Source organism: Dinoponera quadriceps, unplaced genomic scaffold (genome assembly GCF_001313825.1).
Source record: "Dinoponera quadriceps isolate SergipeBrazil2010 unplaced genomic scaffold, ASM131382v1 scaffold4681, whole genome shotgun sequence".
Taxonomy (NCBI): domain Eukaryota; kingdom Metazoa; phylum Arthropoda; class Insecta; order Hymenoptera; family Formicidae; genus Dinoponera; species Dinoponera quadriceps.
In genome coordinates this window covers 241,018-258,236 of record NW_014561157.1, presented here as the reverse complement: position 1 = coordinate 258,236, position 17,219 = coordinate 241,018, and the positions used below count along the sequence as shown (strand labels likewise).

General features: G+C 42.3%; 1 protein-coding gene across 4 annotated transcripts; it reads right to left on the bottom strand.

Annotated features, from left to right (window-relative positions):
- Positions 1 to 2,221: 2,221 nt before the first annotated feature.
- Positions 2,222 to 16,006, bottom strand: LOC106750944 (JNK-interacting protein 1). Of its 4 annotated transcripts, none has more exons than XM_014631628.1 (8): positions 15,722 to 16,006; positions 11,023 to 11,247; positions 9,014 to 9,249; positions 7,339 to 7,614; positions 6,663 to 6,815; positions 5,688 to 5,971; positions 4,752 to 4,930; positions 2,222 to 4,410 (listed from the first exon to the last, which is right to left on the bottom strand). In XM_014631628.1, exons 1-8 carry the CDS (start codon positions 15,802 to 15,804, stop codon positions 4,338 to 4,340), a joined length of 1,509 nt encoding a protein of 502 aa, XP_014487114.1. In that variant the 5' UTR covers positions 15,805 to 16,006; the 3' UTR covers positions 2,222 to 4,337. The 4 variants fall into 4 exon arrangements, with proteins under 4 accessions (XP_014487114.1, XP_014487116.1, XP_014487115.1 ...); XM_014631630.1 differs by having other exon boundaries at positions 9,014 to 9,228; XM_014631629.1 differs by having other exon boundaries at positions 11,035 to 11,247.
- Between the last annotated feature and the right edge of the window lie 1,213 nt (positions 16,007 to 17,219).

Sequence of the window (17,219 nt, the reverse complement as noted above, 5' to 3'; positions counted from 1 at the left end):
AAAAAGATACGTAGGAAGATACAAGGAAGAAAGGAAGAAAAAAAACAGAAGACGAGAAGCTAAATTTTTAATGTAACTAATAATAAAAAATATAATGTTTGGGGATCATGTACACGTATAATTATTGTGTCAAGACTGAATTATCAAGATTTCGTAGGAGATGGAACATTTTTGTAAATAATACTGCCTGGAAGAAATATATGTAATATCGTATCGTACATACATACGTATATGTGTATGCGCATATCCCACGAATATCGTGGAGGGGTATCGATCGTGATTTATTCGCATTACGTTTGAACCCTCTTTATTTTTTACCCTTTGCCTTCGCTTACAATCTGTCTGACCAGACACTATGCCAAGACACTAACATCGGTTGTTGTTGTTTATTTGTTTTATTTGTTTCAAGTAACGTATTCTCGAAAAGCAACTGCAGAACCGATCGGTTTACATAGAGACGTAGAAGGTCGAGGAAGCCTCGTCACATCGGATTACAGTCGGATTACAATTCGTCGATTCGGATTCCTCTTTGCGACGCGAGAAATTCGGAGGATTCGTCGGTCAATATACGTGAAATATAAGTAAACATTGTTTTCCTTCTTCCTTTCGGGTAATCATTATCGGATTTGACTTGAGAGCGTTACGTGGGCGAGGAGGTGGCAAATCGAGTGAAAAGAAACCTCCTTTGCATCACGCACCCTTTTATTCTACTCGGTGATGTGTCTCGTGAAGAAGTTCGAGAGGGATGATCGTGTCTCGTCGAAATATAACGCGGGCTTACGCGCGGTGCGTGAAAGATGACATCGTGTTAGCCAACATGAGAAAAATAATCGGAAAGGCACGGCGTTTCGAGGCGATCCCGGTCGAAGGCACGTGTAAAATGCGTCCGCGAGTCGTGAGATGTGAAAGAGTGCCCCTTTGAAAATGAGTAATCACCGACACTGCATAATTTGTCTCTCTCAATTTTTTATTCAATATACCGTATAATTGAGACACGCGCGAGAGAATCGTACATCCACCAAATCCCAAGTAAGACGCGCGCACGGAAACGGTATTGTCGGGGGAGGAATCAGCAAATTGACGAGATTTACGCGTTCGCGACACGAAATCGTCGAGATTTCACCGCGTCCCGTCCCATGCTTTCGGACCTCTAATATCGAAGCGCCGTCACAACGATGTTAAGGCCGCGATATCGCACACAAATCCACCGGCCCATCCCTCCGATAATCAGATATTCACGAATGAAGAATTATTTCCAACGTCGCCCGTGTTTCGTCCTTTGCTTCGTGCACGCCTCGTTAAGTAATTCACGTAATCGCGCGTCGGGTCAGACACGATGACTTGTAAACCGTGCTTCGATCGAGACAATTCGTCGACGAAACTCGATATCAGAGATTCAAGAACGCAGGGATGCAATTCGTCCGATTTCAGAGCGACTGTACACGCGCGCTTTACACACCCGATATGTTCCGATAAAGGCAGTATAAAAGAGTGAACTGAATAAAGACAGTCGCATCTCCGCAGGATGGTGATGGAAGTTCCGATTGACAGTAATAACGTGCGCATCGCGAGCGGCACTGTTTTCAACACACTGAGAATCTCATTTAGTTGGATCGACTGAATTCTTGTTTGGATGTGGGCACATTTTTTGGTTACAAGAACCTAGGTTGAATTCTCTGAACCAAAGGTCTGGTCCTTTGAAACCTCTGAGAATCGAACCTTCGGTTTAGACAGCCAAATTTTCGTTATTATAACCAGAAAATTTGTTTACCCACAATCAAACAAAAATTTAATTGATTCAACTAAATGGGTTTCTCAGTGCACGCATTTCCATATACATATTCGATATAACTCCAGTTTTTTTTCCAATAGTCCTGGAATGCACGGTCTTCCAGCGATGGATCGCGAAGACTCAGCGGAAGAATAATTTCGATTTAATTGTCAACGGAGTTAGAGAGAAATTTCCAAGAAGACTCACTCGAAAATTGTGCACAGGTGAAAAGATTTCTTTGGACTTAATGAAATTTCTCTAATTGAGGCAAATTTGTCTTTCTGAGTGGAGCAGACAAACGAATGTTTAATCCAACAGGATTATTTGGTTTCTCAAGCAATAAATATCTTTACGTCAAATAACACATTTCTTTTATATTTTCATCCAAACATTACAGTGGTTGTCATTGGTGATAAATTAATTGAACGAAGTAACGCTATGTCAGAAAAATATTAAAGAACTTCTTTTGGTTTCATTGGAACGATATTCAATATGTAATGAAATAAATTTTTTTATCAAAAACCAAATGTAATGCAAACCAGATTATTTTACTTAAATAATATTTTTGTTTTCCTATCAAACAACACGGTTTGCTCGAATGGAACCGCAACATTTTTATTCAAACGAAATAATAAAATAATAATATATTTTATATTAAATTATATTGTTCATATTGAACAAACCGAAATCAGACAAACACGTCCAAATCCGAAGGAACCTTTTTCTCTGTACACAGAGATGGAAATAATTCGAGAATATCGCGCGGCGTCTCGGGGAGAAAGTCTGCATCCCCACTGTGCATCCCAGAGTTAACATCTCGCATCTTCGTACAGCGAAGTACTTGCAATTTGGTTCATATTGTATAAGCGTTCGGTGAGACAACGTTGTAACAACGCACAGCGCGATATACGATATTCTGAATGCAGAGGCCAATGTGCGTTTCGATAGTGTCGTCTTTCGCGGGCTCGCTCGGGGTAGGGGATTCGAGAGTACAAACTTTTAAGCCTTATCGTTATATGCACAACGGAACTTATAATCGGTGACTCTGTCGCAAAGAAAGATAGAAAAATATACGATGTTTTCTAAAGGCGACGCGCAGGCCTAACAATACGAGAACAATACAATTGGACATCATTCTAGACGACCGTTCGTTGCTACGATGAAGAAGAAGAAGACTGCCGCCAGCAAAAGTACGTCCGATCGCGTGAAATTACATCTCTCTCTCTCTCTCTCTCTCGACGACGCGTCGCGCAGCGTGTGAAATTTTCCCGAGTTAAGAGAACAAAGGTATCTCGTTACACAAATTCAGGTATCTTCCGTTTCAAGATTACTTAGTATTCGAATCTGAATTGGTACTTTTTATGTAATGGATCTCTCTCTCCCTCTCTCCTTCTCTCTCTCTTTTCAAAATTAAGAGCGAAAACGAGTTACTTTCTTCGATACGGGAACAAAATACAGAACTCAGTTACTCTAAGTATATAAATTAAAAATAGCAATTAACAGGAATTGATATTATCTCTAATTGATGATCAACTTATGTTATCTTTTAGCGTGAATATTGCTTTAAATTATAATTCTGTTTTGTAAATTGACTATTGCTATAATAATATTGCTTTAAATGATAATTCTGTCTTGTAAATTGACATTTACATTCCTGAAAATATTCAGGCAAGGCTCCCGACCGACATCAAATAAACGAGTGAATTTTACACATTACGGTCAAACGTTACGCCTATATTTACACGTGGTCAGATGAAGCACTTTTGCCGTTTCTAGATTAGAGAAATCTCAAACTTGCGCAACGGCTGAAAGTTAAGCGTCGTTTGAAGAAAAAAAGAAGATTATCCGACTTCTTCTATTAATTTTTTTTCGCTAAACTCCGATGACCCAACGCTATTGTCGCTCCATTTTTTTTCCTATACGTCACTAAGCGGATTACCTTGGTCGTAGGATCGGGGTTTTAGGAATTAACTCGTTCTCGCTATCGATTATTAAATCTGCTTATTAAGGGCCTTTAACGAACTCTTCGTGCACGACTGTTACGTTCTATCCGACGTTAAAGGAACTTCGAAACCATACGTGACGCAAAAGAAGCCAAAATAGATTTGAATTCATTATGAAAATTAGCTTCGGTCGATGCGTAGCATTCGTGATGAGGAATCAAAGCGATTTTGTCGATAGACGTGATTATCGAAACTTTGTTTCCTCTCATTTTGCCTCGATAAATACACGGAATCGTTATATAATCGTACTGGATTGCACGCATGAGCCGGGACAAAATTGGCGATGAGCGATGAACGGAAGGAAAGTTACGAAAGAACGGAATGTTAACGAAGAGAATCGGTCCCGTCGTGACGCTTATCCCGAAGATGCCCAGTACACATAGATATACATATGTTCAATATATGTATAAATTGGGGGGGGGGAGAGGGGGAGGGTGGTTTGATTCGCGTTTATTATTTTATATCTACAACTAGCGGGTAATATGTACAAGGGACAGGGAAAGGTGGGGAAGTGAGATTTATCATTTTCTCCGCAGCCACTATACGGTAAGGCCGAGAGCAATTTATTCAATATAGATGTCCTCTATTGGGAAAGCAGTCTCGATGAATTTCGTGTAGAACCGATGAAAAGCGCGCCTGGAAGAAGAGAAACTCGAATTATTGCTCGTGATCTACGATGCAACAACTTCTCACGGAGAGTAAGTTTTGCGTGACACATTTATAGAATATCGCAGAAATATATTTAATTACAAAAGACCCATAAATAATAATGATATCTCAATAATATATAAATAATAAAAGATAATTCATGAGATAACAAAGTGTTAAAATTGACAAGATTGCGTGACACGACGGATTTTTAATTGGACTCTCTGGTAAAAGATCCGTTGAAAAAGAAAAGGAGAAGAAACGATGTGTACGTTCGTGCGCGTCGCTTTGTATATTTTCATTAAATCTTTGTGTATTTTCGTGCTCACCCGACGGCTTCGGCGACAGGTCTCGTGGATTCCTGACCGATGAACACGTGGCAAGCGAATCTCTGCAGAGTGGGGTGCTTCGTGATGAAGCCGAGGTAGCGATGATCGTGAGGGTGAAACGCGCAGAACGACACATTTTTCAGCGAGTAGAAATAGTCGTGACAAGGACCCTGATTTTTCTGTAAAAACGCGTCGATGGAAGGTAACTTTCCGTTTCTCTCTCTCTCTCTCTCTCTCTCTCTCTCTCTCTCTCTGCCTATCGTTTCGCGTTCAATACGTCACGCATCAACGTGTAACGAACATCTATAATTACAACTAATTGTACACCGAGAAAAAGATTTCTTTGTGTTTAGTATTACGTTTTTGTTTTAATGGGTTGTTGGGCTTGTTTGGTATAAACAGCTTACTTTAATATCAAATATAATTTTGCTTGAATGAAAATATTGTTATTTCACTAGAATAAACCATGCTGTTTGATTAGAAAAACATTATTTAGAGGAAATAATATTTGGTTTTTAATTAGAAAAATTTATTTCATTATATATTAAATTATTGTTACATCGAAATAAATAGTTCTTTAACATCTCTCTAACATAGTGTTATTTCTTTGAAACGATTTATTGCTTCTGATAACCATTGTAATGTTTGGATGAAAATATAAAAGAAATTTGTTATATGACGTAAAGATATTTATTGTTTGAGAAACCAAACGATCCTGGGTCGAACCAAACCTTCAGCACAGTTTGCTCCACTCCAAAAGACAAATTTGTTTCGATTAGAGAAATTTTATCCAATCCAAAGAAATCTATTTCTCTGTGTATACGCACAAGTCTAATAAATAAGAGGTGAAATACTTGAAATACATTGCAGCCGATATTGCGGTATGTTTCTCCGCGCGCACCGAGACTTGCGTCCGAATCGATCGCAGTCACTTACCCGCGGCTTACTCCTGTCGACCATCCGAAGGCCCTGATCGGACACTTCCAGGATGCAGCTCTGCGACACCGGCGGATCCTGCGTAGAGTTGCGAAGAATCCTCCGTACCGCTTGGCAAACCACCCCTGTACCCTTGTACACCAGAGTCTCCACCGAGCCCAAGTAACCCAGAAGGTATCTTTCCCTCTTCACCTTAGGCGCAGAAGGATCGAAGTCGCTGTAGTCCATATCGACCGCGTACGCAGACGGGAAGATACCTTGTCGGCCTGTCCTCAGATTGACACCTGATCCGCGAAGAACAAGAAGAGTTAGCTGGTATCGAGCTTAAGAGCGTTAATATCTCCGCTTCTTTCACTTCCTTCCGATTTCTCTCATCTCTCACCAATTTTTCATGTCAATAGTGAGAAAAAGATTTCTTCAAATTTAATAAATTCTATTGCATCCAAACAAAAATTTCATCATTGACACGCTCCAGAGAAACTAATGTCAATGATCAATAAGTACGATCGTTAAACTTTCCAACGGATATTTTTATCTTAAATAAAAAATTCGTTTGAAACGAAAGATAATTTTCTCATAAAGAAATGATTTGTCTCACATATTTATTGCAATCGAATAGTATTTTATTCGATTAAAAGATATTATTTCAAATAATAGCGTCCTTTCTGTTAAATAATGAGAATTTTCTTGAATGAGGTGATACAATTTTTACTCAAACAAATAATATTTCGTACATATTGTTTCTATGAAGCAAATTTTAATCAAATAAATAGAAATACTAAATCTAAAGAAAGCTTTTTCTTTATGTACTCTTTACTCAACGTGTGCCAATTATTTATCGAATGTAATGTATTGTTCGCGTTAGAATGATCAATGCGTCGACTTCATTTCATTTGGATAAATGAAGGGAGAAACAACAGCAAGTTGGTTTGAGTCCGATACGTTGAAGGACACGAAACTGATATCCTTACGAACCTTCGCACCATAGGTCGTCGGCCTCCTTCTGCACGTATATAGGGTCTCCAATTTCAAGATCAATTTCGTCATGGTGCCGCGGTATAAACTTGTGCAAGCCCCGATGCGTCGCCTCGAGCAGTTCCAGTTGGGTAAACGGCACGCCTCCGCTTCCTTCGAAATGAAAAAAGCGTACTGCTATTGATCGCCATTCTCCGATCGGCGTTCGAAAACAATTTATGACACGGGCGACAGCCCCGGCTTTCAGAACTTTTCCGAACTAAGACGATAAAATGACTATTGAGAAGCTTCGCGGAAAATTCCAACGGAACGTAGAGACGCGTCGTGGAGCGCCCGATAGCGCGTCAGGGAAGTTTCATCCCGTGCGAAAATATTTTCTTGCGTATACTTTCAGGTGATTTTCTTTTCTCCTGCTAAAATTAAGATCCGGATCGCTGAAGTGTCTCGTGTTAAAGATTAAAGAGCATGTCAGGAAAAACAACTTCAAATGAGCAAATGAATAATCAAGTATTTTCGCTTGCACACTCAACTCCACAAATAGGAATTCCACGTTGATGGGATTTGAAATGTAATTTGTTATGTATCGTGTGATGTTGCAAAATAAGGAGAAACGATTGATCTTTTGCGCCAGTTTAACAAATCGAAGAGAGGCAGCACCGAAGAGGACCGTAATTACCTGGCGTGCTGCTGGGCGATACCGAATCCGTATTCTGCAGGGTGTTGCAAGGTATGGGCGACACGCTCTTGGGGCCGTTTTCGGGGGAGTGAGCGGTGGAATGACCACTGTCAGTGGCCATTCTCTCGCTGTCGGGCGAGCTGTCCTCATGCCGAAGTCTGGTGTGGCATTTCCTCAGGACAAGGTGAGGCCGAGCCGAAGACGAGCCGGTGGCGGCACTCAACTCATCTGCCAACGAAGACGACGTCTGCATGGACGTCTGACACATTGGCAGAGCTGAAACGACATCGGGAGACTTTAATGAGCGCGCGTATTTCACGCTTGAAAAAGTTCATACATATATATGCCCCCTTTTTATTCCGATAATTTTATTATTATCACGAGGAATTTTATTATTATTGAGAAGACATTCCATCTCCATGCACGCTTTTTCATCACACTACACACGAAAATATTTATAGTGAAAATTATCACAAATTTATAATTCTGGAATATATTATCGGAATTATTATCGAAATTATTGTGTGTTGTAATATTTAGTGATGTGTACACACACACACACACGATACGCATCACTAAAGATTACAACACATACAGTAATTTCGATAATAATTCCAACATTACAAAATTTTCTTGTAATTTTTACTACAATATTCTCTCCGTGCATACGAGATATAAGCTTCATTCGAATTTAAGCAGTTGACCTTTTGTGCGATCCTATTTGGATAAATTCGTTCTAATCTGCGAAATAGTAGGTTCATCGTGACCGTGAATGGAAAGCACCGCATTACGATCTACGCTTCTTATACAACCGATGTGGTGCAAGTGGACATCTGGATTTTATTTCACTGTGGTCAACAGCATGGCCGGTTTCTCGATTTCATTACAATACGTATGACGCACGTGTGACGCAAAAAGGTGATGAACAAAAGTGATACAGTTGATGTCTGTCGAATGCTGCATAGCATAATGCGAAGATTGCTATACTTGAGATCGCACGATGCTCGGTTTTATTTTATTTATTTATTATTTTACTTATTTTATTTCTTTTCATTTCATTGTGCTATGGTAAAAGTAACTTTTCAACGCGATAAAGCACGGAAATACGATATGTGTAATTTTACGATGCATACATAAATATTGTGTTATTCGCAAATTAAATCACTAAGTATTGCCTCGGTGTTTTATTTGATTCTAGTCACACACGTACACAACTATGAAAATGACGCTGCCAACTATTTCTCTCAGATATATTAAAGAATTCTACGATATACAGAATCAGTGGAATCTCGCTCTCTCGACCGATTAATTTCTATTATTCAAATCTAATCATCAGACCGTTTTTCATACATAATTCTATTCCTTATTTCGTGGATTCCGACGATCTACAATAATTCAATGATACAAAGCTGAAGAGAAATCTCGTTCTAACGGACATCGTTATTATCACCGTCGCAAAACGAGTTATTCGTTCGTGCAGAGTCTCGCTCTTATCCGTCTCTTCAGCAATTTACAATAACTCAAGGAGATACGAGACCGACGAAGCATTGAGCGTTAATGTGCGTTATTACGTTCGTTACGAGGACAACTATTCGTTCATGCGGATTCTTCCCTTACACTTTTTATTACGTTCGTTACGAGGACAACTATTCGTTCATGCGGATTCTTCCCTTACACTTTTTATTTTTAGGAATTTCCGGCAATCTTCGACGTCGGCGCTCGGTACCGCCGCTTCCGGGTCGATTCGTCGGCACGTGCTCCGGCGTAGGCCAGGAGCTCAAACTGGAACACGAGTCGCCGACATCGCTGACGACGCTGTCTCGGCCGCCGTTACCCGTCCCGGTAATGCCGCCCCCGCCCGGTCCGCCGCCGCCTACCGATCGACCCCTGCTGCTCAGTCCACCGAACAAGCTAATGTCATTCAAGGGTAAAACGTGTATTGAGCTAAACTATCGTTCACTATGCTGCCTGGGATCTCAATTTCAAATGGAAACGGAAAAAATTCAAGGAAAATAATAACTCTCTCTCTCTCTCTCTCTCTTTTGCTCGCTATTCCTCATCAACACGGTGCAGAAGTTTAAATTGTCACACACTGATAGAAAATTAGTTTTGGCGCCAAATATATTTTATAGTATATTTTATAATATATTTTATAGTAGTAAACATGCAAGGTTGTTATCACTGACACTATAATAACACTTATTAAAAAAACGATTCTCCCGACTATTTTTAGTGATTAAGAGGATCCCAAAGTCGTCCCGTTTCACCGCAAATTTGTCAGCCGTACTATACTCGTTACTTCGCAAAACGAAGAAAAAGTTTTACGATTTCTTCACTTTTTTCGTTTCTCGAATAAAGTCAACCGTCTTCGTTTACGTTAACGTAACGTGTGATTCGTAATCGCAATTATGCAGAAGGACTTTTAATTCTGTGCTACTAGCAACGAGTATAGCACTGATAAATTTGCGATGAAACAGGACGGCTGCAGGATCCTTTTAAAGAGTACGCTTGGCACCGGAATGACTGCAAATTTCTATCGACGCGGCTGGCGTAATTATCATTGTAGCGATAATTTCGCGACGCGTAATCTGGAGCGGCGAGTCGCACGGGGTTAATGGAGCAGAAATAGACGGGGGAGAAACTCCCCGAGTTCGGGAGAGCGCCGGAGCATCGCAACGTTCGCGCGCGCATCGCATTGCCCGTCGCGACGACAGAGGCGGCCAATTAATAATTATGAGCCGTGCGTCGCGCGGCTCTCCCGGAGAATATATTTCTGGAAGCCCGAGTTATTTTTAACAAGGTCACAGAGCGAGCGATGAGATCGTGGGGCGGCGTGTTAACGCGGGTGATACCTGCCGCGAGTGACGCCGTGGATGCAACGTGGATTAAAATACTGCCGCGTCTCCGGCGGGAAGGTGAGGCGCGAGGAGCGTGGGATAAATTACGACGGTCGTGATTTTAATTGGCCGTGTAATATTTCGCCGGAAGAGATTCGCCTCGCGCAACAGTTTCCATTTCATTCTCGTCTACGCTGAGGAGGACAACGGTTAGACAAAGTGTCCGTATCGTAGAAAGTTTTACGGTTTAAGACGCAATTCTTAAGAGCGCCGGACTAGCGTGAAAATTTCGATTCGGACATCTTCATTCGAAACAATACTTTTGTCCACTAAACAGAGTACGCGCTGGAGCAACAATACGTTACGTTGATACAGCCGCTGACCAAACGGTGATCGTTGAATCAATTGATAATTCATCATGAGAACTGTATAATTTGTTCCGTGGACTAAACGTTCAAAAAAATTTGGTTCGTTTAAGCCGAATTTCTCATTTCTACCATTTTTTTCCCAGTGTACTCGCGACCTTTTGCTCCTTTACGAAAAAAGAAGTACCATCTGAAGATACTTTCCGCGATATTTCGCGAGATTTTTTACACGGGACGCACCATCCGCAAATATCTATACACCCTTTTTTCTACTTCCTTTCTCCCGAATTTTTGCACCTCCGGAAAAGATACAATATTCGATAATTTTATTGCAAGTATTGAGAAAGAGAAAGAGCGAGAAAGATCAATCAATTTTGACCGGGCAGGGTTTGAAGAGTTTATTAAGAACTGCTCGAAAAAATACAACGAGGAATTAATTATACAGGGACGTAATGAAAGGTAATAAGTAAGTAAACACTTACGATGTTACCAACCTGAAGTCACTGTCAGCAATAATCGAGCAATGGTTGTCCAGCTCTTCGCTGTCATCAGGAGTGGTGTGACCGCTTTGGTTGTCGTGCCGATGGATAACGACCACTTCCTCATCCTCGGAGTCTCCGGTTACACCGTCGCAGGATCTGCCGACTTCCCCGTCGCTCCCTTGCGAGGATGTCGGCGAATCATCGATCATCACATCGTGTACGAGCCTAATATCCAAATCCGTAAATACACATGAAAGTTTTATGCCTATTATAACCGCTTACGATTATTGTAACTACACAGAAAAAAAGTGCTAGATTCAATAAGTAATAAATAATTACTTCAATACACCTTAGCAAATTTCTACTTGGATTAAAGAAATTTTACTTGGATCAAATAAATATATATCTTACTTGGATAATTTACTTGGAAAATATTTTATTTGGATGAAGTAAGTATTACTTGGGATCCAAGAAAACATTCACAAAGAAATATTGGAGTAATTATTTATTTGAATCTAGCACTTTTTTCTACACACACACACACACATACATACACACACACACACGCGCGCGCGCGCGCGTATACGCTTCTCTCTCTAAATTTTCATAAAATAATTCATAGACATAACGAGATATAAAATCAAACAATAGTATGTAGCGAGAAATCGATGAAGCGTATTGCGGAATCACGCGATGCACTTGTCATCACTTTCCTCAATTTGTTTTGTTTCGTATCATTTTATCCTCGCCTCGTTACGTACGAATTTTACCGTAAATCGCTAAATCGAGAATGCAAGCGTACGAAAGTGCAAATGAACATTAAGTGTGTAACATCCGCGTTAATTAATGAAACACGATGGGAATTGAAAATAACACCTGTACGATTCGTTCATCTATCTTTCGGTGCAGCGTGACAGAAAAAATACTTCAGGGGCGTTAAAGCTCGTTGAGTCTCGTTAAAAATGCACCCACTCTTCCGAACGGTCTTCAATGAAGGATGAGAGGAAATATTGCGCTACACTTGACAAGCATACTTCGAATCGATCTGACTTTCTCCCGACGATATCACTCTTTGCATATTCTTTTAGTATTTCGAGAAGTACTACAACTATTTATATGTGAAAGAAGGTTACATTATAGTATATCCTCTCATAACAGTATTTCGCATCTTCGGGGCAAGAGAATAGCGAATAAATTACTATCCTGCATTCAACATTAGTCGATACCTCATTAAATATTAATTGTCACTTAATGACAAAATATTCCACATTTTCTGTGATATTTGATTACGTAATTTCAAAGTGGGTCAGTACGCTCAAAATTTTACCATTTATAAACTTGAAGCTTATCATTTTCTTGTTACGCCCGACATAGATTCGTGACACAAATTCTACTGAAAATTCAGAGTCGCAAAAGTAAGATTTGCACGGGGAAGAAATCTTGTGCCGAAAACGGTCCACTAGAATTGTGTTATTTTAACACGAGGAATATGTTAAAAAGTACACAAATGCATGTTGAATTAACCTATTCACTTTGTTAACATACTTTTCAACATAGTCACTGTGTTAAAGTAAACGGAAAAATCTCAGAAGACCGTCTTTGATAGAAAATTTGTACTGCTTATATGCAACTTTGGTGAAACTTTGGGTAAAAATGCAAGTGTCCCAGTCGAGAAGACGGAAGTACAGCTTCGGTCTGGCAACCTTCGCGTCGCAACGTCTCGAAATAAAGCCAGTCGGACCGAAAATTAATCCGAAAATAGTCGGGCGTATCGAACTGCCGCGTTATTGATCTTTCTTACTTCCGCGAGAGCACAGTTGCAGTCAGTGGCACACATGCAGAGACGATTCGACGAGAAGAACGAATCTCGCCTGAAAAATTTCACACATCGCGCTCTCCCCGGTCATCAATTATAATTATACCCCCGATATTTATATCTCGAAATTAACCGGAAATTAGACAGCAAGTCAGAGGAGATCAGAGAGAAACATAACGACGTACGAGCCGACTAGTTTCGCTGAGGTGTCTTTATTAGCTCAGCTTAATGCGATCAGTGACCGCGAATCGCGGGATGCATCGTGCAAACATTACCGTCCCGCGTTATGAAAGGGATCGCTAAATCCACAGTTACGCAATTATATCACGCCCCGGTCGTAATACACCGCGTAACAAGCGGTAGTCCCCTCGCGTGCAAACAGGATCATCGGTCGGTTGTTTGCGGCAACAGAAGTAGCGGAATACGCGTCGTACGCGTGCACGCGTGTCAACGAAAGCTCCGAAATCGTGCGCGGCCCCCCGTCTCTGTACGCGCGCTCGCAGTTTCGCGTCGCTCGTGTATTCCCGGTGTATCACTTGTACTCCGGGATCAATAATTTTCAAGGCACGATGTGCCGATGCCACACAGCGATTCCTCCTCGTGACTTTTAGTCGATGCCGATGCATCGACCGATGCGCCGGCCAATCGGACGTTTAACTCGCGTTCCGCCGCTCCCTCCAGCCGTGACACAAATGCCGTCGCGTATTCTCGCCGAAGGTGCGTCTCCTTTTTGCAATATCGCCCAATAATAACGCGACGATTTGTCATCCCCGTTGTGTCGGAGACAAGGCGGGGGGTGGCGAACGGTCGGCCGACGTCAGACGACGTTGCTCGCGTGTGCAACTTTGACGTGTCTAAATTTCGATTATTATGAGAATTTGGAAATCAACACTTTTCCGGACGGACCTAGCGGATAGCTTTCTATCCGCTTTACGGAGCTTGCTCTACATCTTTTGTACGCCGAGATCGAGATTTCTTCGAGTTTAATCAATTTCATCGCGTCCCAACCAATTTCATCATAGGCACGCTTCGAAGAAAGCAATGTTTCGATCGATAAGCACGATTGTTAGACCTTTCAGCGAATATGTATCTCTGTCTTAAATAAAAGATTTGTCCGAAATGAAAGATAATTTTCATACAGAGAAATTATTCGTTTCATTTTACATATTTCTTGTAACCAACTTGAAGGATATTATTTCAAATAATACCGTTCTTTCTGTTAAATAATCGAGTTCTTTTGAAGACGATGAAATGTTTCTCCAAACACATAATATTTCGTACAGATATATGTTGTTTCTACGAAGCAAATTTTAATCAAATAAATCGAAATAAGACTAAATCTAAAGAAACCTTTTTCTCGGTGTGCATTCTCAGTTTTACGGATCTTTGGAAAACGCGATGTCTTCGCTGTTAAAGAGTATCGATACCGATGTAGGGACCGCCGACGATCGATGACGTCACGGGCGATTCCTGACAAAATGTATTCGCCGAGACGCGGTTGTTGCGAATGGCGTTACTTACTTCGCGGGGCCCGGTCGTTCGGATCATCATCATCCGCTCTCATCGCGGACTGTGCTCTCTGATCATCGCAACGTATAAATATGACGTTCGGATAAATGACATCGTGCATCATTTCCATCCGTCCGTCGAGCGATATCCCCTCGGGACACCTCGTGGGTGTTTCGTGCGGTGGGCTTCGTCGGGACGTCTTCTGAAGGTGAATCCGGACCGAGCGAACGAGCACGAACGGAATATTGACGAACGAGTCCGAAAAATGAGCATAGAACGCAAACACACGTTTCCTTGGATGTATCGGCATCGGATCGAACACGATTCGCCGATGTTCGTTCCTGGTACACCGTCAACCGTGCATCGTCAAAGGTTGGAGGTACGCATTGAAATGAAAACCTTACGTGATTAGGGCGATTTCGAGGCGCGTATCTCGAATTTGGAGATGCTATTGCAAAGTACTCCCAAATTTCGAAGCGCATCTCGCAAATGTCCCTCGTAATTACGTAGGCTACGTTCTCTCCGGGCACGAAGAATCATTCTATCTTCATCGTTCATTAATCCTGGTCTCCGATAAATGCTTTAAGCTTTGAGCCTTAAGAAAAAAATGACCCAATCACAGTCAAAGGTGAAGAGAATAATTAACTACGATTGGTCAATTTCTGAAGGCCTGAGGCTTAAAATAGTATTACTATTGTAGACCGGGAGTTGCGCTCCAAAGGAAGGCGGAATGACACTTGCTTAGCGCGTGAGCGCCCAAAGGAGACGCAACTATAGGATTTTCATTTCAACATGTATCTCCAACTTCGGCGACATATATACAGTTAACAGTTGGTCTGCCCTTTTCAGCTGGACTGGCCGCACTTGTTCAAGAAATTTACATACACATCGAAGCGTACGGGATTCTCACGCATCGGTGTGCGTGAATTTCTCCACCTAGCGCAGCCAGTTCAGCTATGAAGAACCGTTCGTGCGCCGTCCGCACTCATCTCTCGGACCCTGACGGTTCGTCCGTGCTCGGCCCGGATCCACCTTGACGCCTGCTAACATCCGCGGAAAATAATCCGGGACGATGACGTGTTGCTAACGATTACTCTCCTCGCGGCTCTCTCGGTCTCGGCGTTATCAGCCAGCCTACATCACCGCCCCGCACGTTCCGGCAAGTCCACTTCGCGATGTACGAGGGCGCGATACGTTATCCGAGTCTCCGAGGAATTGCCCCCTCGAGCCCGATCTCCGATAATTCAGCGGCCCGTCCGTTTCTTCGAATTCACGGTTGCTCCCTCGTCGCCCAGCGGATGTCAACGTCGCGCCATCGTCGGGTCACCTGTTCGGACGGTGTGCGACCCGTCGCAGGCTCGGCTCGGTACTCACGTGTAGTTGGAGAGCGGCGCCTTCAGGTGCTGGGGCAGCCGCTCGAAGTAGTGGCGGAACTCCTCGAATTCGCTGTCGGCCATCGCCACCGCGTCGTCACGGGGCCGAGCGGGCAGGTAGCAGGGCGCGCACAGGGCAGGGATCGGTCCCGAGGGCGGCCGTGACGGCCTGGTGGAGAGCTGCTGGTCTACCCCCAGGAAAAACGGGGGTGCGAAGATGTCGCTGACGTCGGTCGACGACGACGTCGTCGCACCACGGCCGCCGCGCTTGCCTCGACGCGGTCGTCGCGCGATCCAGCCAACCCCTATTGATCCCTGCGTGGCGGACGTCGCGCGCCTGCCCGTCCGCGAGGGCGGGGGGTGGCTCTCGCGACCGGGTGACGGCGGGAGAGAGGGAGGAAGACCGAGGAGAGAGAGAGGGAGAGCTTAGGCCACTCTAGGGTGAACGTTTGCTCCTGCGTATTCTCGGGCCGCATTTAGCGCTAAATGCAGCGACCGCGATAACATCGAGCGCTACTTTCGCGTTAGATAAATAAGAGGGGGTCGCTGAATGAGCGGCCGAATGAATACGATGTTATTGGGCATTGTTTCGAATATCCGAGACACATGATTCTCGGCCGGCGGGTTCAAATCGGGCCTGACGTATCACCGCGGTTAAATTAATTAGTTAACTCGTTAGCAAGAGGAGACGACGACGGCGGCGCCGTTTCCGGAAGCGGGGAGTTTTTTATGGAGTATAATGTAATTTTAGTGATATTAACGATCCAGGTTTATACATCGTTCGGTGCGCAGCGTTCGGAAGATTCGGAAAAAGTTGGATTTTTTTCAGTTCTTCCCGTGGATTTTTCTCTTTCCTCTTTCCTTCGAGGGAAATGGTCGTTTAGGAACATTCACGCGCGTCCGGTTGAAACCCGCCATATTTTTGCCCCTTCCCGTAAAGAAGATAATTGCGTGCGCTTAACTGAAGTTAAATCAAGTTACGTGAAGTATGTTATATATATTGAGCAATATTGCGCTGCATATATAACATATTCATTTCACTTAACTTCACTTTGAGACACATATTATTGCTTAGAGGATAATTAACTTCATTTAAACTTCAGTTAATTTGTACGCAATTATCTTCTTTACGGGAAGAAGTAAATGTGATGGGTTTTGACCGGACACACCTCGGGAAAAAATTTTATATAATTATATATAACGCGTCTTACATATAGAATATGTCCATATATACATGTAAAAATATATATATATATTCTATATATAATTATATATGAGGAATGTTCTCCTCTCTCTCTTTCTCTCTGGCTGAATTTTTCTAAATGAATTTTTCTACTTTTTTATTTACTTGAAAAATAAGCCGGAAAAATCTGCAAAAATATAAAAAAAAGCCTGTTTTTAACTATACTTTTCAGCGTATAATTTCGGTACGTTTTGGAGTGTCTCAGGAACAATGAATCGTATGCAGTCGTTGAAAAATTTGCACGTTCACCGGAGGT

Excerpts from the sequence above, each read along its gene's own strand:
- LOC106750944 (XM_014631628.1), bottom strand. The coding sequence starts at position 15,804 with ATGGCCGACAGCGAATTCGAGGAGTTCCGCCACTACTTCGAGCGGCTG. Across the intron at positions 11,248-15,721 it reads GCGCCGCTCTCCAACTACAC|GCTCGTACACGATGTGATGA; the intron begins GTGAGTACCGAG and ends TTTGGATATTAG. Across the intron at positions 7,615-9,013 it reads AATTCCTAAAAATAAAAAGT|CTCTGCCAATGTGTCAGACG; the intron begins GTAAGGGAAGAA and ends ATGTCGTTTCAG.